This window comes from Leuciscus leuciscus (assembly GCF_965113295.1).
Source record: "Leuciscus leuciscus genome assembly, chromosome: 3".
NCBI lineage: Eukaryota > Metazoa > Chordata > Actinopteri > Cypriniformes > Leuciscidae > Leuciscus > Leuciscus leuciscus.
This window is the reverse complement of record NC_138727.1, coordinates 7,502,190-7,529,967: the sequence shown is the minus strand read 5'-3', so window position 1 is coordinate 7,529,967 and position 27,778 is coordinate 7,502,190. Positions and strand designations below refer to the sequence as shown.

At 37.7% G+C, this 27,778-nt stretch overlaps 1 protein-coding gene across 2 annotated transcripts; it reads left to right on the top strand.

The window, feature by feature from the left end:
* Positions 1-27,778, top strand: LOC309494450 (interferon-induced GTP-binding protein MxB). 2 transcript variants are annotated; one of them, XM_082163818.1, is made up of 12 exons: positions 1-669; positions 19,630-19,767; positions 19,844-19,998; positions 20,162-20,300; positions 20,375-20,573; positions 20,690-20,768; positions 20,859-20,978; positions 21,091-21,232; positions 21,483-21,641; positions 26,144-26,220; positions 26,503-26,745; positions 26,835-27,778. In XM_082163818.1, exons 1-12 carry the CDS (start codon positions 471-473, stop codon positions 27,057-27,059), a joined length of 1,875 nt encoding a protein of 624 aa, XP_082019944.1. In that variant the 5' UTR covers positions 1-470; the 3' UTR covers positions 27,060-27,778. The 2 variants fall into 2 exon arrangements, with proteins under 2 accessions (XP_082019944.1, XP_082019943.1); XM_082163817.1 differs by having other exon boundaries at positions 7-669; positions 20,859-20,981.

Here is a 27,778-nt window from a genome sequence, read left to right as displayed (position 1 = left end):
AAAAATAAACGTTTCTTGAGCAGCAAATCAGCATATTAGAACGATTTCTGAATGTGACACTGAAGACGGGAGTAATGATGCAAAATTCAGCTTTGCATCACAGGAATACACTATTTTTTTTAAATGTATTACAATAGAAAACAATTGTTTAATACATGCAAACAAATAAGTATTTTCCATAATAAATGTCCAGTCCACTTTGACTGTACAATAAACCTCACGATGATTATTCTTCATGTATTGAAGCTGAGAAATGAAACCGTTCTTCAGGGGATGAAACGAAACTATTTTGATATCCAGGAAATGAAACTTAACAAGCAAATACGCTCTAGGACTCACTTAACCGGTAAAGAGCAGCATCACTCTGAGACAATCCATTCGAGGAGTACGCGAATATACAGCGCCAGACATATCGACTTGAAGTAGCCTATTTCTCTTTTTTATTTAGACATTTCCGACGTTGGTTGAGGATGGAGAAAATTAGTTATACATTCAGTCAGCAATATGAGGAAAAAATCCGCCCTTGCATCGACACTATCGACAATTTACGGTCTTTGGGAGTCGAAAAGGACCTGGCGTTGCCTGCCATCGCCGTCATTGGAGACCAAAGCTCAGGAAAGAGTTCTGTTCTGGAGGCGCTGTCAGGAGTAGCGTTACCCAGGGGTAGTGGTAAGTATGGCGCTCGCTTTGTGTCATTTCTATGGCGTATACTCCGTGCCAAAATCAAACATCCGAACGACCGACCGACCGATCGAACGTCTATCCGAACGTCTTGAACTTTCAAACGGGTGACCCACGTGACGACCTGACGTGACGTCAGCGTCTTCGAATTTGCAGCTTTTTAACCATACAAGTATACAAGCTGATGTGTAAAGGCTATAAATGGACATGATAGGCAATACATATAAATATTGTACCCCAAAAACAACTTTCCTGAATTCTGTGCTTGTGCGGCTATGTGTAACCCAGACTTAATTTCATGAAGTCTCTCGTCTCAGGGGGACATGATCGAGGTCTACAGGTCTATCAAATCTGTAACAAAAATCGTTTTTTGACGATTGAAAATTCAATCGTTCCAAAAAATGGTCTTGTTTTTTAATAATATATATTGGTTATTCCAATACAAGAATGGGGAGAGAAATTGTGTTTGTAAAATATTTTCCATGCATTCAAAGCTTGTTTGTGAAAGTTAGACCACTTTGTTTAGGAGTTCTGTACATTTAAAATCACAAGCAAGTAGAAAGTTAAGACCACCACATTCTTTGAAGATTAAATTGTGAATTAATTTTTTTTACGGAGCTGTCAACACAGACAAAAAGATGTCTGCATACTTCCGAGTCAATACACAAGTATTATTCTTAATCACTGTTATATTATCAGGTGAAAACTGACATTTCATTTCATTTCATTTCATTTATTTATTCTCTTTTCATGGTAATGCAACACAAAATGCCACAACAACAATCCAACAAACACAACAAAAATACATTCCATGACAAGAAGAACAGGAGTAGGATGAAGAAAAAAAATCGTATAAACTCCTACCCCATTCTTATATTAAGAAAGTTACAAATTAGATGGCGTCACCGACATGAATAAAATAAATAAATAAATAAAGCCAAAAAAAAAAAAAAAAATAGCCTAGACCAGATGTAACATACTTTCAATTTTAACAATTTTCCTTTATTATTATTATTATTATTATTATTATTATTATTATTGCACATAAAGGTTAGTTAGTGGACTTATACTCATCAAATTAAATCAGATAACTCAATCAGTTAAGCATAAAAGGTTCATGGCTCTAGACTACATGACTTTACAAACATTTCACATATTAAATAAATATAATTCAGTTTCTATTTCAATGTGCCTCGCTGTTTCTATGTAGTAGCCTATATCTATTTTCACACAACACAATTAAATGCTCTCTTCAACCTGTTAAATGTTTTAATCAGGCTAGTTAAGTTAACATTTGACTTCTAACAGAGGTTGGACCTGTCCCACCACTCAATATTGGAAGAATATTAAAATGGCTTTTTTAATTTTGCTTTTGTATTTGTAGTAAATAAAAATGACCAAATGCATTGTGAATAATTTGTGTTCATTTAACAGCTGCGGTCCTTATCTCTACCCTTCCATCTGGCATCCTCCCATTAATCCAGGCATCCAGTATCTGGTTCATTTTCGGAAGGTGCGATGATGGGATTATGTGTGTCATCGATGCATCCAACCACACTGGAAATCATAAAGCAAATTATAATTATTACTTTCAGAGGTCACAACAAGATGTTATCAAGTGAACATCATTTATCAAATTATCCTAATTTAAACCGATTTCTCAACCACTGACCTGCACTCTGTGAATCTCCTCTTTGATGGATCTCACTGGTTTGTGTTCAGGAAACAACACAAAAACTCTCCAAAAGAGCGTGAGAGCAATTGTACACTTTCCTTCCTGCTCTGATACAGTTGCCTTACTAATGTGCTCTGCATCTCCGATGTTACATTAAAAAAAAATGTGCAATAAATGAATGTAGGTATACTTTCAAAAAAAAAAATTTTCTTACTTAGCCTTTTATCCATTCAAAATATCTAAACATTCTTAAATCAAGATGCATTTACTACATAAGAAAACGCCCCTTTATGCCCCTTTAGCACTTTATTTAATAATATGTTTACAAAATGAGAACACAAGAGACAGTGAAAATGCATGTTAGAAACAGTGTTTACTGTTTACATGACCTCTCTCTATGACAGAATTTATATATCAGAGTTCATCAGAGTAAAAAAAAAACATCAACATCTTATGTTAGAGGAACTCACTGTCTTGTAGCCCAAGAGTCAGCAAAGTAAATTTCAGAATGAAGATGAAATCATGGTAAAAATGAACAAAGTAGCCTAGGCAATAGATTATATTGGATAATCTTAACTGTGTCTTTCTCAATGTGTTATTACCATGAAAAGTCAATGGCCAACTAATGACAACATGGTCCATGGCATTGAAGACTTTGAAATTAAAAACCCTTTATCTTATAACTTTTAACTCTTACTTGTAAAACAATCAGTTTGACAAATAAAAAAAATAAAAAAGGAAAAATACAACAACATTAATTAAAAGCATACCACTGTAGCCTATACAGTTACAATAGGTGAGTCTGGTGTTTGAAACATTAGAGTCATGAAATACACAGAAAGTCATGATATAGCCTACAGGTGGCAACTTGGTCAGTTCATCACTTAGCCTACTATAGAGTTCGGGATCGTTGCGTCACGCCGCAATGCATTGTGGGAATCACGGTACGGAAGTAGATGTACTGTATAGTAGGCAGTAGGTAACGTTGATCATTTGGTCATTAATTTAGGTTATTTTTTGGAAAATGGTTCAGTATTGCTGTATTGTGAACTGCTGTAATCGGTATCATGATCGACAGGGCAAACGCCTCATAAATCATATTAGTTTTCCCTATTTTCGTCGGATGGCTTGGGTCGCCGCTGGTCGTCAATATACTAGCAGCTACCGGACGAAAACAGTGGATTATTGCACGTATGATAAATTACTCCTGAAGTGTAACAAACCCGCATAGACAAGCTTCGTAGCTCACAGAATCTGACAAGTGTGTGTGTCACCACTGATGCTTGTGTAACGGGACTGTAAGTCTCGCCTCGTAGGGGAAAATTAAAACACTACCTTGGAAGACTTAAAAGCGAAAGGATCCTAGTCCCCGCTCCGGTGCTTTGAGCCTCGATATGCACGTTATGTGTATATGTTTTACCTTACACTATGTGAGGATAGACTACAGGAATAGGCAGTGTAGGCTTCAGGTGAGTATGTCAATACGGTGGCTTCCTGAAGTGTATGTGATGAAAAATAAATTTAAATTCACATCCCCACCCACCTAATCCTAATAGTGCAAGTGAGACGCCCCTACCCCAAGGTAAGTTCACAAATAACTGTCAAATGTCTTACGTTTTAACAATTAGTAATTTATTTTCCTTCCCTCCGTAAATTATATTTCTGCTGGAAGGATCTGTTTCAATAGCATAAAATACCAAAAAGTAACAAAAAAAATAATTAAAATAAAAAATAAACAGTTTTCTTGAAAGATCTTCAAATAGTTAACACTTTCAAAACAAACCCTTTTTTAACACTTTTTTAAAGTGTTTCCCCAAAATGAATGTCAGTAGTGGGGCACAAACTCATTTACATACAACACTGGATGTTGATGACCCTTATAGTTCAAACACAAATTATTCACTTCAAAGAACCTCTTTCACTTGAATAGATCACACTGACTTCACTTAAATGATTCTTATGAATCAGTTTTACGATTCAGTCTCCAATCGACTCAGTTATCACAAGCACAGTACAAATTGAAAGTTGAAACACTCAGTTCGTTCAAACACTCAGTTCGTTCAAACACTCAGTTCGTTCAAACACTCAGTTCGTTCAAACACTCAGTTCGTTCAAACACTCAGTTCGTTCAAACACTCAGTTCGTTCAAACACTCAGTTCGTTCAAACACTCAGTTCGTTCAAACACTCAGTTCGTTATCAGTGAAGTGTTCGTGTGTGTGTGCGTATCGAACTGTTGTACCAGTTTGTGGCGATGACAACTTTGATGTGATGACCTGTGATGACTTGTGATGACTTGCGATGACTTGAACAACAGCTGTAACGATTTAATGAACAGCTGAGACAGGACAGTGAGATGTCGTAAGGATGGCAGGGCAAATAAAAATGAAAAAAACACAGAAAAGTTTCAGCGCGGCCCAGGAAAAACTCAGGAACTTTCTGGAACAAAATGGCGCAGCTCAGCCCAGCTCGCACGCGGCACGCATAGATCAAATGATCTGGATCACACAAAAAAACGTCTTTCAAAAACAAATCTTCACCATTGACGATCTTCAGTCTCCCAAAAACAAATCACTCCTTCAAGATCGATCGATCAGCTCACATAAGCATTCTCGCGCACTGAAAAGTGCACTCAAATGATTCTCAGAAAAGAAAAAAAATGTCTCTCGTTCCAACACGGTCTGTAGATCACCCAGAAAAACAGCAGGACGCTCAAAAATTCTTAGTCAGACTAACGGAAAAACAAGTGTTCTGAATGAAACTCACGGCTCTAGCAACTCTCTCTCGTGCTCTCAGCCAGTCTCCAACACCGTTCTCCGTCCGATGACGCAATCGACCGAACCTCTGTTTCAACTGCGTCTACAGTTTCACATGACAATGTTGATTTACACTAAACTCACGAAACTTAATCCGAACGTGCACCACTGTTTTACATTACAGCTTCAACGGAAAAAAATATCGACCTCTTGTACAGCAATCATGGCGTGTCTGCCTCGTAAACTATTGCGCTCTCTTCTTCTTCCCAGACGTCTTTTCATCTCCCGCGAACACGCCGGAGAAAGAAAAACCCGTCAAAATAAAAGTCCCCATAGAGAAAAATACCTCTGTTACATTCCCCCCTGCTAAACCCTGCCATACCATCGACATCTCCAGACAGCCTGCCCCTGGAACATAAACAGAACACAATTTAAAAGTGCAACATTATACAAAACACATTCTTTTCAATCTCAAACAAGTTCATACATATTTCTCATCACAACCTCAGTTAATTTTTTCTTCTTTCTACCTTATTTCATAAGATAATCAGCTCTATACCTCACAGGTAATTTGCCACGATTTTGTCTTTGAGAGCGTCTGAGCTCTGGAACATTTTCACATTCAACATCTGAAATGTCAGCATCATCAGAAACTTCTTGTACTCCCCACTCTACTTCAGAGACCACATCTTCCACTACATTCTCCTGTTCTTGTGTTACACTTCCTCTTTGTTCTACATCATTGGTTTCCATCTGTACCACCCCTTTATCTTTACTCTGTCTATGTGCAGTGGCTGGAAAACAAACAAGATCTGGGAATTCGGATTCGGAGTCTGACTGATTTACGGGTCTACATGTGGTTGTACGTGGCGTACTTGGTAACAAAGGAAAGGTGCAGTGACGGAGCTGATCTCTGTGTACTACTCTGGACGGACCCCCCTTTTCAGGTTTGATAGTAAATACAGGTATGTCTGAATGATTCTGCTTTACTACAATGTACGGTGCATGTTCCCACTTGTCTTGAATCTTATTTCTGCCCCTATGTTTGTGATTACGTAGCAACACACGGTCACCAGGCCTTACAAGCGCTCCAGAAGATTTGCGGTCATACACTCTTTTCCGTCTCTTGGAAGCTTCCTGTGCGACCATATTTGCGACTTCTACAGCAGTCTTTAGTCGACCATGATGACTCTTCACCCATTCATCCAAGTCTTCTGCATCACTTTCCTCCACATCCTTTCCACCCAACACATCTAATGGAAGGCGCGCATCCCTCCCAAACATCAAGTAAAAGGGAGAATAGCCAGTGGATGAGTGGACGTGGTTGTTGTATGCCATTACTAGCTCAGGTAGGTGAGTTTTCCAGTCTTTCTTGTAGGTCATATGCATATGAGCGTATCATCTCTCCTTGCATTTGCTTTCGTTCGTAGAAATCTTTCAGTCTGGTTCCAATTGGTACTTTGTCTCCATAGGTGTCTAGTAGGACTTGAAAGATATCATCGGTAGACTTTTCACCATCACCCAACATGAACCTCACAGTCGCTTTGGCTTCATCTTTGAGATGCTGTTTTGCCAACTCTACACGATCTTCTGCAGGTACTCTCATCACTTGGAAGGCAGATTTCATTGATGCAACCCACTCTTCAACGCTCAACTCTCCAGTTTTGGTCGAACGGCCACTGAACTCTGGCAGTTTTCTGTCCCTGGGAATGTAAATGGTAGCTGGGGGTGCTTGAGCGGTAGCCTGATGCTCGATGACAGCTCTTGCTAGTGACAGGGCCTCTCTTTGTTCAGTTCTTGCCTGGTCGAGCGCTCCCGCCTGTTCGGCAAACCGCCTCTGCATCTCCGCCATCTCCTTCTTCAGTTCCTCAAACTCTGCCATTCTTCAGCTTGTAGGCCTGGGACGTGTGACACAAAACAAAAAGGTAAATACAGTCTAATTCTATCCTGTTCGTGACGCCAAATGTAACGGGACTGTAAGTCTCGCCTCGTAGGGGAAAATTAAAACACTACCTTGGAAGACTTAAAAGCGAAAGGATCCTAGTCCCCGCTCCGGTGCTTTGAGCCTCGATATGCACGTTATGTGTATATGTTTTACCTTACACTATGTGAGGATAGACTACAGGAATAGGCAGTGTAGGCTTCAGGTGAGTATGTCAATACGGTGGCTTCCTGAAGTGTATGTGATGAAAAATAAATTTAAATTCACATCCCCACCCACCTAATCCTAATAGTGCAAGTGAGACGCCCCTACCCCAAGGTAAGTTCACAAATAACTGTCAAATGTCTTACGTTTTAACAATTAGTAATTTATTTTCCTTCCCTCCGTAAATTATATTTCTGCTGGAAGGATCTGTTTCAATAGCATAAAATACCAAAAAGTAACAAAAAAAATAATTAAAATAAAAAATAAACAGTTTTCTTGAAAGATCTTCAAATAGTTAACACTTTCAAAACAAACCCTTTTTTAACACTTTTTTAAAGTGTTTCCCCAAAATGAATGTCAGTAGTGGGGCACAAACTCATTTACATACAACACTGGATGTTGATGACCCTTATAGTTCAAACACAAATTATTCACTTCAAAGAACCTCTTTCACTTGAATAGATCACACTGACTTCACTTAAATGATTCTTATGAATCAGTTTTACGATTCAGTCTCCAATCGACTCAGTTATCACAAGCACAGTACAAATTGAAAGTTGAAACACTCAGTTCGTTCAAACACTCAGTTCGTTCAAACACTCAGTTCGTTCAAACACTCAGTTCGTTCAAACACTCAGTTCGTTCAAACACTCAGTTCGTTCAAACACTCAGTTCGTTATCAGTGAAGTGTTCGTGTGTGTGTGCGTATCGAACTGTTGTACCAGTTTGTGGCGATGACAACTTTGATGTGATGACCTGTGATGACTTGTGATGACTTGCGATGACTTGAACAACAGCTGTAACGATTTAATGAACAGCTGAGACAGGACAGTGAGATGTCGTAAGGATGGCAGGGCAAATAAAAATGAAAAAAACACAGAAAAGTTTCAGCGCGGCCCAGGAAAAACTCAGGAACTTTCTGGAACAAAATGGCGCAGCTCAGCCCAGCTCGCACGCGGCACGCATAGATCAAATGATCTGGATCACACAAAAAAACGTCTTTCAAAAACAAATCTTCACCATTGACGATCTTCAGTCTCCCAAAAACAAATCACTCCTTCAAGATCGATCGATCAGCTCACATAAGCATTCTCGCGCACTGAAAAGTGCACTCAAATGATTCTCAGAAAAGAAAAAAAATGTCTCTCGTTCCAACACGGTCTGTAGATCACCCAGAAAAACAGCAGGACGCTCAAAAATTCTTAGTCAGACTAACGGAAAAACAAGTGTTCTGAATGAAACTCACGGCTCTAGCAACTCTCTCTCGTGCTCTCAGCCAGTCTCCAACACCGTTCTCCGTCCGATGACGCAATCGACCGAACCTCTGTTTCAACTGCGTCTACAGTTTCACATGACAATGTTGATTTACACTAAACTCACGAAACTTAATCCGAACGTGCACCACTGTTTTACATTACAGCTTCAACGGAAAAAAATATCGACCTCTTGTACAGCAATCATGGCGTGTCTGCCTCGTAAACTATTGCGCTCTCTTCTTCTTCCCAGACGTCTTTTCATCTCCCGCGAACACGCCGGAGAAAGAAAAACCCGTCAAAATAAAAGTCCCCATAGAGAAAAATACCTCTGTTACACTTGGTTAACGGTGCGAACGATTGTTTTCTCCGCGTTTACTTTGTAGATCTGCAGATCTTGCACTCATTCATTTGTGAAATGCAAGTAAGCCTCCAGTGACAAGTTTTTAAATTGATCGGAGCAGAGACTTCAAACAACAGAAAGCACAAAGCCTTTCTTTAAAGTGAATTTCATTTTGCATTAATTTGTATTTTAATAAATATATCTATATAGAAATGTCTACTTTTAAACAAACAATTCAAAACGAAAGAAAACAGACAGCTCTCTGCTTATGTACGTTAATCCGTATGCAATGTGCATTTCTCTCTGGCGCGTTCACTACAGCGAAGATCGCCAGTCGTCAACCTCATCTTTGCAGCCGACTGACAAAAAAACAAACAAAAAAAACACTTGTTTATTAATAAACAATTAAAATGTGTGTGTGTGAATGTTGTTGAGGGCACATGAAATTGTTAATCCGGCCCTGGATAGGAGAAAATATCAGGGAAACTGAGGCTTGGTAAACTTTCATATTACTCCAGGCTTTGTTCATAGGGATCGATTCCGCCTATAATCAACTTTTTTTTAAAGTAGCGTTGTTTGGCTTCATTATGAAGTTTGTCCGTATATGGTATAGCCAACTTTTTTTTGTCACGGTCCATAACTCTTTCTGGATACCGGCCGGCTACGCTAATAGGCTTGTTCGACTTCATACAGCTCTGCGCAGACCGATCGGCAACTGACTTGAAGCAGTGCATGCCGGTTAGAAATTTTGTCTGACTTGATACAGCGCCGATGCCACGTGACTGTGACATATGCCATCAAAGTACCGCGAGAGCATTTCGAGAGTAGCCGGAGAACTCAGCCAGCGTATGGCGAGTGGATAATGCCTTTTCTAAGACTACCCTGAAGAAGGCGAAGGAGCAGTCTACCCTTCCGTCGCCGTCAGTCCGTGTCTATTTTTGAATGGGATTGATAGAGACGTCAGACGACAGACCGGCGGCGACGTCATGGCGGCGTCACGGTAGTAACGTATACCTTACGGCGACGTGGCGACGGCGTACGTGAGAAATGTATAAAAAATCATAACGTCTGAACCAGGCACGTCGCCTAATAAGACGCCTGATACACACGTCGTCCCTCAGTACGTCGCCTAATAAGACGCCTGATACACACGTCGTCCCAATATTATAATGTTATTTTTCCCATGTTGATAACGAAAAGTGAATATAGCATGAGTATTGGATTTGCAATAGGCTATATCGGGAGACATGATTTTTGTTTTGTTTTGCAGGAAGCCTTTCTTTAAAGTGAATTTTGTTTAATTATATTTTAATTTTAAGCAATTTGTCATCAACCAATTGCATGGATTTATTAAAAAAGAAGCGAATATTCCATAAACAGGCTCTAACTTGTTGGTCTTTCTACAGCAGTGTTTCAATAAATGGTCTATCTTTTCTAGACAGAAAAGTTACAAACAAAGTAATAAAAAATATTTTATGTGCAAAATCTATCCCTGCCTCCAATGGTCCCCCTTGTATGAAAATATTAATTGGAATAGAGCATGGAGTAACCCACATACATTTTTAATTACAAACAAAGTAAAAGAAATATCATTTAAAATTCTTTACCATTATAACCCCTGTAACAAGATTATCTCTAAATTTATACCGTAGACGAAAAATGCAGCTTTTGCTTTATGAAAACGGAAACGTTAGACCATTTAATTGCTCACATAGCTCTTCTCTGTGGAATGATATAGCCTACAATGTTTCATTAATGGACAACTTGGCTCAAACATAGTCATTTATCTAATTTTGATATCTTCTTTTACTTTTCTGACTCAAACTTCTCTGTACAATATATAGTCAACTTAATAATTTTGCTTGGAAAATTCTTTATTCATAAATCGAAGTTTATGAAAAACTACGGTGCGCATTGCTGCCACATAGGCTACATATTATTTTTTCCACTCAATTATGTCGAGATCTTTTCTCGTTTTAACGACATCTTTTTCTCGTAATAACAAGATCTTATGTCATTAAAACGTCATATTTTCTTGGACTTATAAGGACATGTGTAGTCATGTACAAAATATGTCTTTATCCACATAAAATTGATCATACGTTCAAAAAGCTGAAGAAATAGCAGCCCCCATCGGACATTCATGTTAAAAGATCACATTATGTACACACCTTATTAATAGCAGATGAACCCAGAATACGAACATTGTGTTTAATTGCATATTAGGCTAAACGTTTTCCTCCCATAGAAAACCATTATTATAAAGAAAAAGCTTAATGTCGCTTAATAGGCTACTTCAGTGATAAAGATCAAATGCTGTACACACCTTATTAATAAACCATAGGCCTACTATCCTACAGAAAAGCAGATGAGCCCAGAATATGAACGCAATGCATTTAATTATACGTTAAGCGTTTTCTGATAGAAACCCTTTATTATAAAGAAAATAAAGGTGGCTCTTAACGTGTCTTTCTATATGGGAGGATGGCATTGCGGTGCACAGCAAATCCTTTAAATGGTATTCAATGCAAAACAAAAATGAAAAATAAAAGTAGCCAATAAAATAAACAAATTATTGTGGCATTAATTAGCCCACAAACAATATTTATTTTAAAGACTAAACGAATGTGTTTAAAGAAAAACACCAGCGTTGGGCGTTTATCTGTATAGGCTAAGTGTTTCAGCCACCCTTTTCAAACTGGCGCAATAAAATGCAACAGAATTTGATTTGTTAAACATGAAGAGGACTTATCAGTCTGGCATGGCCATTCGCTCTAACGGTAACCTAGATAGGCTAAATGTTCGCTATTATTAAGCGCATATCCGAGTGTTTGTGCGGAGTGTGGAGCGCGCACTGCATGACACACATGGACGCGCCGGTGCCATCACTCGCATTTTCCTATCAACAGTGGAAACAACTTAAAATACTCCATCATTTCTGGTCATACAGAAAAGAATAATACATCAGTCACAACTACTTTTATTTGTGTAAACTCTCAACAACAAGAAAACGTTGTGCTTTTGTAAAATAAAAGAAAACGAACAGGGCGCGCTTTCATGATCTCTGTCAATTGGAGCGCGTCTCAAAAATGAACTGAAAAACAGTGTATAGACAAGCCTCACAGACATGAGAAATATAACTATCTATATAAAGTTTATAAATAAAAAAATGTCCACCAACGAAAAAAAATCCAATCGAAAGCAAATACGGTATAGGCTACCATCTGATTATGTGATCCTGTCCGTATGAAAGGCGCATCTCTAGAGGCTAAATTACAGCGAAGATGTAGATATGTTTGCAGGCAGCCTACACTGATTTAGAAAAGACTAATTCATTAATAAACAATTAAAATGCTTCATTATTTTTTTCATACACATTTATTATATCATTAGCCTACTTTTGCCGGTGCTTTGCGGCAAGTTTTATGCATGCGGAATAAAGGCTATAGCCATATATAGGCCTACACCCAGGGTTGAATATAAACGTGCGATTAGTCCTAATTGCTTAAATAAATGACTACTAGTCTAGAAAAAACCTTTAGTCTATGGCAACTATAGCCTACATTTAATATTTGACATTATTTAATTAGTAATTAGTATCCAGCTCTTTACATTAAATTAGTTGAGTTAGCATAAATAGTTAATGAACAAATAAAATAATAAAATAAAGTTTAAATTAAGATACTACCGGTTACCATATATTTCTATATAGCATTGCTTATTCCACCACACAAAGGACTGTTTATAAGGTGACAATCCGTTATACATGTGAAGATTGTATATGGCTGTATCTCGAAGATTTTTGTATTGTATCTTCTGTTATAAAGATGAAGATTGACATTTCGTTAATTAAACAAAATAACACAATGTTGTAAAAAATAAACAACTTAGGCTATGTTCTGTTAGATGTGTTTTTTTGTTTAATTATATTTCTAGGTAATGAAGATATAGCCTATTAACAAAAATAAATCTTAGGATATAATATATTATATAAAAAAAACCTTATAGGCCTATACGCCGGTTATATATATAAAATATATTTAAAAAAAGGGCCTCATTGATTCATTTTGCCTGATTGGGGGCTGCTACTATTGCTTAAGCTTTTTGAACGTATGTGTGATAAAGGCGCGATAGGCTGTCAATTTAATGTGGATAAAGGCATATTTTGTACATGACTACACATGTCCTTATAAAGGCAAAAAAAAAAAAAAAGATGTCGTTTTAACGACATCTCGTTATTACGAGAAAAATATGTCGTTTTAATATGCGTCATCGTAGTACTGCTCTTGATGTAAAGTGTAACAATTATCGTCAGCCCTCTTGCGCCCTCTGTTGGCATTTGTACATAATATACATATGTTCATTGTTTATATATGTCTTCATGTATTTTAATAGTGTTGTTAAATAAAATAAAATAATTAATTACTTTTAATAGCCTACTTTATTTGAACCAATTATATTCCCTCGTTTGTAATATGTATTTAAGTCATACTAAAGGCTATTGTTCACTTCATATCTATCTTTATGACCAAAAATAAAATAGTCGACACTGACAGCCTTTTGAACATTTGAACATGAACCTACATTGTTTTGCATTTTGTGACTAAAAGACTATTTCCCTGTCTTATATTTTTTCATTGTTGATTTATTGAAAATAATATTAAAATACTTTCTTGTCACCTTCTCTTGTAAAACAATATCGTGAATAGTTTCATATTGTGTATTTGCCCATTATGGTCAACTGTGTAAATTAAAATGATTACCACCTTCAAAAGTAAAAACTCAGAATGACACAATTACAATTAATGAATTTATCTGTTCATCTTTAAAGTTGTTGTTAATAATTGTGCAAAAAGTTGTGACTTTGATGGTGTATAATTTGCATAGTCCTCATATCCAGTAGAAAGTGAGTAAAAAAAAAAAAATATATACTGTTCATAAACCATTCAGAGATGACATTAATGACATGCACAACTTTGTATACAATACAAAATTTGTATCAATGATATTTTCAATGTCATCAGAATACAAGAAAAGAATGATTGATTAGAAAGATAACAAAGGAAAGATAAGAAAAGCTAGGGAGAAAAATAGATATTATTTTATTGTGATGCGACGTCACAGGTTGGTGTCACGCGTCTGTGGTGCAACGTGCTGTGGTGCGACGTTGGAGTCACGCGTTGGTGTCAAGCGTCTGTGGTGCGGCGTACCCCTTCTGTCACGTAAAAGTACACGACTGTCGACTTCGGTAAGTTATCCGTGGCACTATCCACTCGCCATAAGCCAGCGCAGCTTCTCAAGAGCGGCTGCACTGGGCTGCAGGAGGGCTGATGACGACACAGCTGTCCCACGATTGGCCGGATTCACTTCATGACAACGATCACGTGTGTTTCGTGTTTATTCGAACACCTTTAGTTACTCTAAAGATCACAAATCAGTTTTTTATAACAGTAAACACTCTTTTCATGTCGTATGTTATATTGTGTCATGTTTATCAAATTAAAACTGATTAAAAAACGTAGCCTATAGACTCCACTTCATTAATAGTAGAAATTATGTTGAACTTTATTCTTGTTCAAACAGACGCTGTATGAAGCAGTACATAAAGTAGGCCTATTGAATAAAAATGTCTCTGAAACATCTGTGTATTATTTGGCCAATATTACATTTATTTCACTTCAGCTGTGGTAAAGTACGCGAACACCACGTGAGCGGTCACTACGGGAACCAGAAAGTGTCCGACTTCACGTCTCCGTTTGCAGCTCCTCCCCGCCTGCACGCGGCTACTCTCGCCGATCGGTTACATCCAGCCGCAGCCGATGTCGAACACACCTACTATCTTATAAACAGGCTTTTGCGGTGCCTCTAAAATGGCCGCCGTTACCCACAATGCACCATTCCATAACATCTACGCCCGAGCTCTATAGGCTTATTCAGGGAAGTGCAGGAAATGGTTGAGTATTATTTTAGGTATAACATCTGTAGGCATATTTAGTGCCTATCATGTCCATTTATAGCCTTTACACATCAGCTTGTATACTTGTATGGTTAAAAAGCTGCAAATTCGAAGACGCTGACGTCACGTCAGGTCGTCACGTGGGTCACCCGTTTGAAAGTTCAAGACGTTCGGATAGTATGGAACGCCGTTGGGGACAATACTTATTATATGCAACGCGTGAAATTTGGACGCATTAACACGCACAGTTTGTACGCGTCAATACGAAGTATATGTTCGGGTGTCGCGTCAGACCGCACAACAGCCAATAGCGTTGCTCTATTTAGGATTTAATTTGCATTTGTGACGCGATGGCACGTTGCTGTATACATATATAAACATCAGACGACATTTCTTTCCGTGAGGGATGATGTGCTGTTAGGTAAGCAAATACCTATGCAAACGTCACACGTAACATTTGTTCGTGAATGAGATCGTAATTTTACGTTGGCATGTACGTAGGCAAGCGTAAAACTTTAAAGTCAATGATGCATTTATACGTTGGCTGTGATGTCAGTGCTGTGTCATGCTGTGGCATCTCATTCCGTTTGTACTCATGCAGGTTTTTTTGTCTCCGGTAACGTGGAAAAGTGGATTGCTCTCTACGATGGCTCTTAGAAACTTTTTATTAAACTGTCAAAGAACTTTTACAGACTGCGTTCAGTTGGCATCCTCTTATGTACAGTGCTTAATTTGTAAAGTGGGAGGTCCCAGAGCGCAGTGGATCCGGCGACTCAAAACGGGGGTTGGAGGTAACGGAACAAAACAAAACAAAAAATAAATAAATAAATTACACTGCCTACGTAGCTTCTCTGCAGGGACAGCGCCAGAGAATTTTTAACGCATGTGCTGAGTGGGTGCTAGATTTGACGGAGAGCCGCGCAAAACTTGGCCACTAAATATTTAATATTCAGTTATGTTAATGATCACAATTAAAGTTTTAATTTTATTAAATTGAACAAGGGCAACTTTCAGCATTCAATCAAATAGGCCTATTCTAAAAGATGTAGGCTATTATTAATAATAATGTTATTTCAACACAATATCTCGTTATTTCGAAATAATATGTGTGCATGCATCTGTAAATCCGGTGACGCGTGTATTGATTTTTATTAATAAACAAGTGTTTTCTCTAAAAGTGTCGACTCGGCTGCAAAGATGAAGTTGATCGATCGCCATCTCCGTGTGAACGCGCTTATAGAGAGAAATGCACATAATAAGCCTAATGGATTACATAATCAGAGAGTAGCCTTTTTCTTTTTTCGTTTTGAATTATTTCGTTTAAAGACATTTCAAGCTTTGTGTATTTGATGTATTTGTCATGTCTGTGTGAGGCATACACTGAGTTTCGTTAAGTTAGGGTGTGCTCTAGTTCACGTGCAATGCAAGTGAGCGCGCGGGCGCCTCCGTTATATTTGTTTAGTAGGCCTATTGATTAAATACAGGCAATTGGTTGATGAAAAATTGATTAAAATTAAGATACAATTTATACAAAACGAAATTCACTTTAAAGAAAGGCTTTCTACAAAACAACTTCAACTTCAACGGTCAAAATCATGTCTGACCCGCTCCATGTCTCATATTGCGCATCTTACTCGGTCGTGCTGTTGACTTTTCATAAATCAACATAAATGGAAAAAAAAATAACATTATAATATTTTAACAAATATGAAACTAAATACGCTTTTTTAATGGCTAAAACAGTATAGTAGGCCTACATACTTTCTATTTGTAAAAAATTCTGCACATTCATTTAATTCTGAATTTTGCACACACAAGTTGAAAGGCATTTGTTCAAATCAAGTTCACGGATAATTGTGCGTGCATTTATTAATCATTATGATACTAAAATCCTAACAAATAGGCTATGCTATGTACAAAAAACAGAAAAGCCCAAATCAGAAAAACAAATCAAATGAGCCCAGAATATGAACGCAATTACACGTTAAGCATTTTCCTCCCATAGAAACCCATTATAAGAACGCTTAATGTGGCTTAATGCAGATTAGAATGTCCCCTTATTATGTCGAAATAACGAGATATTATGTCGATACTAGGCTACTGTGTCCACCGTGGTCTCCTTTTTGATCAGCGGAAACGATTTTTGCTTGTTTGGGATCTGACTGTCCAGCGTATTTGAAAAAGTTAAGCAAACTTTCCTGTCTTTTTGACATTTTTCCCCTGCGTGAAACGATCGAGGCTAACAGCAATCTCAACTCGTACAACAAGCGCGCAAGTCATGTGTCACAAACATTGAACACTACACAAACAGTATTTATTTATTTATTTATTTTTCATTTAGGCAATTAATTTTAGTGACACAGTAGGTGCCGGATGATCCGGATCCAATAAAAAAGGTGCCGGATCCAATGTCGGAGGTGACGGAACATCCGGCGTGTTCCGGCTCAAATTAAGCCCTGTGTATATGTTAACATACAACATACAACACTGGATACGGCCATAGCCAGGGTTTAATAATTAGTGAGGTCCAGGGTGGGGTGTCAATAATTATACATAATAGTGCCAATAAATGCCATAAATCATTCAACTTTAATAAATACAATGAATAATAAAGTTAGCAAAGGCTAAATACTAAATACTGTGGCTATTGTTTTTTCAAAATGACTGGAGTAATCTCCGAGTGGGCCAGCATCAATCTGGTATGAGAGACTCTGGAATGCTCCTTGAAGTCGGGATGTCAGTTTGACTGGAAATAATTAATACACATATAGACTGTATGTATACTGTATACTGTACATGTCAGATAAAAATAATCTAATAACAACAATATATTGTAACAATCACAAATTTAACAATTATATTATAACAATAAGGCAAATACAAAAGCAGAAAACAAAGCACCAGTAGCCTATGACAATTTACAAATCTTTATTCAACATTTAAACACAGACACAATCATACGACACATAAACATTACCACTAAGGCGGACCACGTAAACTGTGGGGCAGCCAGTCCAAGTCCAAGTGTAAATAGCAACAGTTGTGGATTCAGTAGACATTTAGATGCTATAAATAGTGACAGATAACGTTACTATTTGCTCATCAGTATTGTTGTGCATTAAACATCCTGCAATATAACTGACAGTAGATTATTAGATTTATAAAACAATATTAAAATCATGGCAACTTATTGAGATATTAAAGACTAGAGCTACCCCTAACCTTACCCTAAATGTAACTTTTATGAATTAAAATGAATTTTAAGTCAAATAATTTTTATTGAAAACAAATGCGTTTAATAACTGTAAAGTTATAAAAATAAAAAAAAGCGCTGTCAGTGGGAATAGAACCCCGGTCTCCCTTTACACGTTACGCCACAGAAACCGCTGACTAAAGAGGTGACTTTTTCCACATAATAGGGTAGACTGGCCTAGTGTAATTAGTTCTGCCAACAAGTAGGCTATTTGCAGTGGTCCAAATAGACACCTCGAATGCATTAACAAGAGGGGAAATATGGTCGTTGGCTCACAGAGACCACTCACTTTTCCTATACAGGACAAATTCCTTACGTTACAAAAGAATATAATGTTAATTCATGCAGTCATTGAATGTATTTAATCATTGACTCTAAATTATCACCAGTTTAACTAAAACAGAAAAATTTGTATGTCGCACATCAAATAAGACTCAGAAATATTACACGTTCAAAAATGTCATGTTTACACGACGAAAACGTTCGTCTAGAAACACGTAACAAAAAATACACGGCCAAAAATGTTGCGTTAAGGCGATACAAACGATCGTGTCTTTAAATAACATGACAAAAAACTTCGCGTTTAGACGTACAAAACGTTCGCGTTTACACGGACCAAAAAGACGCGTACAAACTGTGCGTGTTAATGCGTCCAAATTTCACGCGTTGCATATAATAGGTATTGTCCCCAACGGCGTTCCATACAGACGTGCAGACGTTATCCACACGTTAACTTCTAACGTGACGCCGCCGTCACGTCTGTAACGATCAACAGCTACACGTTATAACGTGTCTACGTGACGTGATATTTGCGTGTACGTCTCCATATAAAACAAATGGAGACGTGTACACGTGTGTTATCTGTCGTGCTTGTCAGTCTCGTCGCCGAATGAAACATTTCGAGCGCCATAGTAAGGACTGTAGGGAACACACACACACACACACACACACACACACACACACACACACACACACACACACACACACACACACACACACACACACACACACATATATAAACTAAAACAGAAATAAAGTAATATAAACTAAAACATAAATAAATAAAGTATAACTTATGTGATTAACTATCCTTAGCAACGAATATGGCACAGTGATGGTATAGCCCTTTCGGGATATATATATATGTTTTTCATATTCATATAGCCCACCTTATAACTTACATGGTACCGTAAAGCCCTATTATAGTTTAACATGGAGAGGTGGGGTAAGTAATTATTACCAGAGCTTCTCAGTGATTTTAGTCCCGTCCGAATGTGCCATCTCACTAATCATTTCTAATGAATTTTTCTAAAAATTATTTTACTTTCTGTAAAAAGGTACGGAAAAATTTCGTCAGGTAATAGGCTACTAATTCCGTGCGAATAGACCAGCTGTAATGTACGTAAATATTCAGTCATTTCCTGTTTAAAAGTAGTTTTCCGCAGTTTTTCAAGTATGGAGATGCTTGAAAAAGCATTCAGTTGCGTTCTAGAAGCTGGAAGAAGTCTCTGGCAAAACCCATGTCTGCATGCCTAAAACTATGTCTGCCCTCTACCATTTTGTACAGGAATTGTTACAAGATGCCCTCTTGAGATCAAGATGATAAGAACTAAGGGCGAGGACAAATGGCGTGGGAGAATCAGTTACCAGAATTATGAGGAAGACATTGATGACCCAGCAGAAGTGGAGAAAAAGATTCGTGAAGGTATAAAACACTTGCTTGAATGTATCCAGATGTCTCTCTAATTCAGCATTTCAACAATATATTATTATTTTTGTAGCCCAGGATGAGATGGCTGGAGTAGGTGTTGGTATTAGTGATGAACTCATCAGTCTGCAGATCCATTCTGCCAATGTTCCTGACCTCACTCTCATTGACCTCCCTGGGATTGCACGAGTGGCAGTCAAAGGTCAGCCTGAAAATATTGGAGATCAGGTAAATTTAACTTTCTCATAATGTTCTTTTTGTAGTCTATGGTTTTTCTTTTTCTTTTTTTTTTTGCTTCACTATATTTTTCATATGATATTTTGTTGGAAAGCACATTGTGATATAATGGTCTCTTTAAAGACACAGGAACATTAATGAAATGCATTTCCAGATTAAGAGATTGATCAGGAAGTTTGTTACGAAGCAAGAAACAATCAACCTGGTTGTTGTGCCATGCAATGTTGACATCGCGACCACAGAAGCATTGCAGATGGCTCAGGAGGAGGACCCTGAGGGCGAAAGAACTTTAGGTGTGCATTACTCATTGCAATGCTACACATCAAACTGAATCAGACTCAGTATAACTATTGTTTGTCTACTACAGGCATCTTAACAAAGCCGGATCTGGTGGATAAGGGCACTGAAGGGACAGTGGTAGACATTGTGCACAATGAGGTCATTCACCTTACTAAAGGCTACATGATTGTAAGGTGCAGGGGACAAAAAGAGATTGTAGATCAGGTCACACTTAATGAGGCCACAGCAACAGAGAATGCCTTCTTTAAAGACCATCCTCATTTCAGGTGGGTAAATGGTCACAACATATAGTTAGTTATTGAGATTCAAGCTGAACATTTCAAATTTTCTAAGTAAACCACCTGCAGTATAATGTATCACCTGCCTTTTTTTTTTCTCCCAGCAAACTCTATGAAGAAGGTTTTGCTACTATTCCTAAGTTGGCTGAGAAACTAACAATTGAGTTGGTTCATCACATTCAGGTGAAATAACCTTTATTAACAAAAAAAAAAAGGCCTACAGAATTTTTTGACTCATAATAAACATAGCTCATTTTCATAATTGCTGTGTAGAAATCCCTGCCTCGGTTAGAAGAACAAATCGAGGCAAAGCTCGCTGAAACACAGAAGGAACTGGAAGCATATGGCAACGGACCCCCATCAGATCCTACAGAAAGAATGAGCTTTCTCATTGATGTGAGTACAACCATGAAATTTACACAGCTACTATATCAAAGAAGTGTGAATATTTAGTCATATTATAAGTGAGTAACTAAAATCTTTCACATTTTATCACTGAATTTAGAAAGTTACATCTTTCACACATGATACCCTCAATCTGACCACTGGAGAAGAGGTTAAATGTGGATCAGATCTACTGATTTTTCCAGAACTTCGTGAAGAATTTGCAAAATGGGATGGCTTCTTGGATCGTTCAGGATATTCCTGTGAGTGAAGCACTGTTGCTTTTGATTGTTTGTTTGTTTGTTTAAAAATACTTTAACCATATCCACATCTGCACAAAATTCTGCACCTAAATTGTTAATTTTTGGATTATTTGACAACTTTTATTTCCTTTAATGTATGAAAAGCATACATTATTTTAAAAAAAATTGAAAAAAATCTGATCTAAAAAAAAAAACTGTGATAATGTAAATATAAGAGTGCCTTCTGACATTATTCATAAATCCTTTGCAGTCAACACAAAGATTGAGAAAGAAGTTGATAACTATGAAGCCAAATATCGGGGAAGAGAGCTTCCAGGATTCATCAATTACAAGACCTTTGAAGGGCTTGTTAGGGATCAGATCAAGCTGTTGGAAGGACCTGCCTTAAAGACGCTGAAAACTATCTCTGGTTTGTGTTTTAATTTTTTTTTTTTTTTTATACTTAGTTTCTGCAGTTTTTTAAAATCTTTTTATAATGTGTTGAATATTTTTATATGGATCTTCCTTTGTGCACAGGCCCTTTGTCATTATGAAACTGGTGGAGTCTTAGAACTGCCAAGAAAACCATGAACCAGGAAATCTAAATCCATTTTAACCACAAGTGAACTTTCCGGTTTATCCAATAGATATGTTGATTGTTTCATTTGTTGACAATACGTTTTGTTGCCTAGTGGATAAATATAAAATATCACATTGAAAGGTGACTCATTAACTCAACATTCTGTCCTCAAGTAAAGCATGTAACCTTAAGTTGCTACAGGTAGAGTTTCCTTTAATTACATTAACATCTTGCTTTGGATAAAGGTATTACAGTGCAGTTTCTCCTGACACCTGGATTCACTGGATAATCAAACTTTCAAGCTGGAAGTTTGGTAAAGAAGCTAAATTAAGTCAAGTCATCTTCATTTATATAGCACTTTTAACAATGTAGATTGTTCCAGAGCGGCTTTACATTGATAATAGGAAATTAAAGTAACAGAGATTGTTTTGGCTTTATAGCTGCTCTAGAATAAAGTTATTGTCCAGCTAAAGTTAGTTTGATTGATTCACTTCCATCGCAACGATCATTAGTTATTAACTTAGGGGCCGCTAAGACGACACCGTTTTAACAGAAAGCTCTTAAGTTCTTTCTGCGCAAACTTCAAAAACACGAACCAGTGAGAATGCAGATGGCGTGCACATGCACATTACGAGTTCGGTCTATAGGTATGCGCGTTTGAATATATGTGCACAGGCCTGTAGTCCTTCCCTACAAACCAACCCTCAACAAACTACTTGTCTGGCCTTCAAATTTATAATACAAATTTTTTATTGCTTCCGCGTAGCCATACGAACCGGAATTATCCCGACAACACTTTATCTGTAGAGAGGTAAAGGGAGGGGAGGGAGGCCTTCACAGGGGAGAGACTAGTTGACACTTCAGGACTGCGTTGTCGTCGTGTCCAGGCGCAGATCCTTCATTAGATCTGGATACAGCCTGGATCCGGCGGACTGCAGTAAACCTCGGGATAAACAGAGAGACTAATATTAGCGTAGACGCCATTCTTCTTATGATGTAACGATTTATGGAAAATGTTCCCGGTTCCGGCTGATCTAATCTATGCAGCCTAACGTTCAATTATAAAAGTCTATAATGTGTTATGTGTATGCTAGGTCAAAGAGATGTGTTTTTAGTCTAGCTTTGAACTGACAGAGTGTGTCTGCTTCCTGGACAATGTTAGGAAGACTGTTCCAAAGTTTTGGTGCTAAATAGGAAAAGGATCTACCACCAGCAGTCGATTTTGATATTCTAGGTATTATCAACTGGCCGGAATTTTAAGATTGCAATAGACGTGAAGGACTATAATGCGTTAAGAGCTCGCTCAAGTACTGCGGAGATAAACCATTTAGTGCCTTGTAAGTAATCAGCAATATTTAAAAATGTATACAATGTTTCATAGGGAGCCAATGCAGTGTTGACAGAACTGGGCTAATATGGTCATACTTCCTGGTTCTGGTGAGAACTCTAGCTGCTTCGTTTTGGACCAGCTGTAATTTGTTTATTAAAGCAGCACTCAGTAGCTTCGGGACTTCTTCGCTGTATTCTCGCTTTTTGCTCGCAGGTTTCTCTCTAGAGCTCCCCCCACAGCTTCGGAATAGATATTTGACAACACTGTTGTAAAAACTCGTTGTTGATTCTCAGACACCAGAGGCTATAGATCAACGACATCAAAGCAGATGGGACGTTCTTTAAAACGTCGTCTTCATTCGGGTTCGGACAGCGTGAGGGAGCGCAATAATGACAGGATTTTAGCAGATTTCTTTTGGCCGTAAAGCAATTGTTTACATCGCGAGACCTTATATCACGCGAGACTTCCTGACGCAGCGGCCGGCGGCCCGCCGGCTCAAAGTTGCAAGTGCGTATTTTCCGCTCACGGGCACCAGGGGGGTGCGAAACGACCACCATTCAACCCGAAATAAGTAATATAACCATTCCAATGACTCCGAAGCTGTTCAGTTAAGGTAAAAAAAGTTACTTAGTTCACCTTTAAACGTGCAGGGCAACCACCCATATTAACATTGCAATAATCTAGCCTTGATGTCATGAACGCATGGACTAATTGTTCTGCATTTGTCAATGAGAGCATACAACGTCATTTAGATATATTTTTAAGATGGAAAAATGCGGTTTTACAGATACTAGACACGTGACTTTCAAATGAAAGATTGGTATCAAAGAGCACACCCAGGTTCGACAACGAAGACTTGACAGAGCAGCCATCAAGTGTTAGAGAGTATTCTAGATTATTACGTGAGGAAGTTTTTTTGTCCAATAATTCGAATCTATGTTTTTTCAGAATTAAGTAGTAGGAAATTCCTAGTCATCCAATTTTTTATATCACCTATGCATTCCGTTAATTTTGGGAATTGGTAAGTTTCGTCAGGGCGTGAAGAAATATAGAGCTGAGTATCATCAGCATAACAGTGAAAACTAATTCCATGCTTCCTAATGATATCTCCCAAGGGTAGCATGTACAGAGTGAAAAGCAACGGTCCTAGTACTGAGCCTTGTGGTATGCCATACTGAATTTGTGATCGAAGAGACATCTCTTCATTTACTGCTACAAACTGATAATGGTCGGATAAGTATGATTTAAACCATGCTAATGCAATTCCACTAATGCCAACATAATTTTCGAGTCTATTTAAAAGAATGTTGTGATCAATAGTATCGAGTAACACTAATAGAGAGACAACCACGATCGGATGATAAGAGCAAATCATTTGTAACTCTAATGAGAGCAGTCTCAGTACTATGGTATGGTCTAAATCCTGACTGAAAATCCTCGCAGATATCATTTCTTTCTAAAAAGGAACATAGTTGTGAGGATACCGCCTTTTCTAGTATCTTTGACAGAAAAAGTAGATTCGAGATCGGCCTGTAATTGACTAATTCTGTAGGATCAAGTTGCGTTTTTTTAACAAGCGGTTTAATGATAGCCAGCTTAAAAGTTTTTGGTACGTATGCTAATGACAAATATGAATTAATGATATTAAGAAGAGGATCTATGACCTCTGGAAGCATCTCTTTCAGTAGCTTAGTCGGTATAGGGTCTAACATACATGTTGTCGATTTAGATGATTTAACGAGTTTAACGAATTCTTCCTCTTCTATAGCAATGAATGAATCAAATTTTTCCTTAGGGAGACTACAATGCACTGCCTGATGCGATACTGTAGTAGACAGTAACAGTTGCATAGTAATAATTTTCTCCCTGATGTTATCAATTTTATAGGTGAAAAAGTTCATAAAGTCATTACTGCTATGCTGCTTGGAAACTTCTGGGCTTGAATCTTTATTTTTCGTTAGTTTAGCCACTGTTTCAAATAAATACCTAGGGTTTTGTTTATTTTCTTCTAATAGGGTTGAAAAATAAGCATATCTAGCAGCTTTTAAAGCCTTCCTGTATGCAATCGAGCTCTCTTTCCATGAAATGTGAAATACCTCTAGTTTTGTTTTCTTCCAGTTGCGCTCCATTTTTCTGGCTGCTCTCTTAAGGGCCCTAGTGTGCTTGTGGTACCACGGCGTTGGACTATTTTCTTTAATCTTCTTTGAGCGCAATGGAGCAACTGTGTCTAAAATGCTGGAAAAGAGAGAGTTAAAAGTTTCTGTCGTAATATCGAGTTCTTCTAAGCTATCTGGGACGCTGAGATGATGAAACTGATCAGGAAATGTATTAATAAAGCAATCTTTAGTGGCAGAAGTGATAGATCTAACATATTTGTAACACAGAGTCGGCTTTGCAGCTTTGGCTAAATTAAGTTTACACGAGACTAGATAATGATCTGAGATGTCATCGCTCTGCTGCAGAATTTCAACGGCATCAACATTGATTCCGTGTGATAATATTAGATCTAGAGTATGATTACAACAATGAGTAGGTCCTGACATGTGTTGTCTAACTCCAATAGAGTTAAGAATGTCTTTAAATGCCAATCCCAATGCATCTTTTTCGTTATCTACATGTATATTAAAATCACCAACAATTATGACTTTATCGGCAACCAGTACTAACTCTGATAGAAAGTCAGCAAATTCTTTGATAAAGTATGTATGGTGCCCTGGGGGCCTTTATACAGTAGCCAGATCAAATCTCAAACGTGATGTATCATTTACACTATATATTGCTATATTAAGCACAAACAGTTCAAAAGAATTATATTTGAAACTAGACTTCTTAGTAATTCTAAAAATATTACTATAAATTACAGCAACACCTCCCCCTTTGCCTTTCAGACGAGGTTCATGTTTATAACAGTAATCTTGCGGGGTGGACTCATAAAGTAATGTAATCGTTTGGTTTTAGCCAGGTTTCTGTCAAACACAGCACACCTAGATCTGTAATTAATAGTGTGTTTGTGTTTACATAGATGTGGTTAGAAGGAAGTTCATCCAGTTGGCCCAGTGCAGCTTCATTGGATTCCCTAATCTTCTGAAAACAGCAAAGGTATTTTATTATAATTTTTATTCAATTTTTTATGCCAATGTTTCTGGCAATACATAAATTCAGTGTTCATTTCTAACTACTTTCAGTTGGCTTTCTTGGACTGTCAAGTTGACAAATTGATTGAGTGTTAATATTCAATTTCACACAAATAAATCACATTATTTTTCAGTGACAAATATTCAGTAATGCCTTTAAATAATAATACAGGTTTTAAGGAATTTTCTGTTTTGTCACTTATAGAGAGTTACAATTTTTCAGTATTTTTTTTAAATTCTTTCTAAGACTAAGATCGAAGCCATCAAGCTGGATAAAGAATCATTGGCAGAATCCATGCTGAGGACCCAATTCAAGATGGAGCTCATTGTTTACAGTCAAGATGGCACATACAGCCGGAGCCTGAGAGATGCAAAGGAAAAGATGGAAGAGGATGAAGGCACTAAAGACCGTTTGAATTGCATAGGCATTAGCACAGACAGTCATGCCACCTTGCGAGAGATGAGGTTGCACCTTGAGTCCTACTACATGGTAAGTGTGCCAACTAAAGCTTTCTGTGCCATCAGTGGAAGCTCAAACTGTACTGTATTTCTGAGATGCTGTCTTATATACCTCACCAGATTGCAAGCAAGCGTCTAGCCGACCAGATCCCAATGGTGATCCGCTATATGTTGCTCCAGGAAGCAGCTTTGGAGCTGCAAAGGAGCATGTTGCAGTTGCTGCAAGATAAAGATGGTGTGGACAACCTGCTTAAAGAAGACTTTGACATTGGCCAAAAGCGGGAGAGCTTACTGAGTCGCCAGAAACGTCTGATGAAAGCACGCAGCCTCTTGGTTACCTATTAGAATTCACTTCATATAGTCGATTTCAACGGTTTTAATGCAACAATATGTTCATGAGGTTATAGCTTGAAATATTACATTTACATTACATTTTACATTTAATCATTGAATCATGGCATGCTGTCTTGCCCCACAAGCAATTTTGAACTGCTGTAATTCGCTGTATAATGGCATTTCTCAGGCTTCCATCTCTTGTCTGCAGCTGATACAAACGCAGCTGCTAGACTAATCAAAGGGAAATACAAACATGACCACATTACACATATTTTAATTTCTTTGCACTGGCTCCGTCAAGTATCAGATTGATTTTAAACTCATTATTTGCCTACAAAGTCCTCAATAACCTGGCACCTCAATACTTAACTGATTTATGGGTCCTGTATACCCCTTCTAGAACCTTTAAGATTTTGTGACCTTGGCCAAACTCACTTGGAATAGCCTTCCTCTTTAAATCAGGCACGGCCCATCTATCACTGCTTTTAAGTCCTATTTTAAGACATTTATTCTCCCTGGCTTTTTAACATACCTTTAGTATGTTATTTTGTGTCTCTCTTTTTATAGTGTTGATTGTCTATTGTTTTTTTTTTTGCCTTTATTTCTATATTTTGTACTTTTAATTCATTGTGATGAATTACCATGCCATGTATTTGTTTTGTATTGTATTGAATTTGTATGTTGTATTGTAAATGTGCAATATAAATAAACATTGATTGATTAATGTG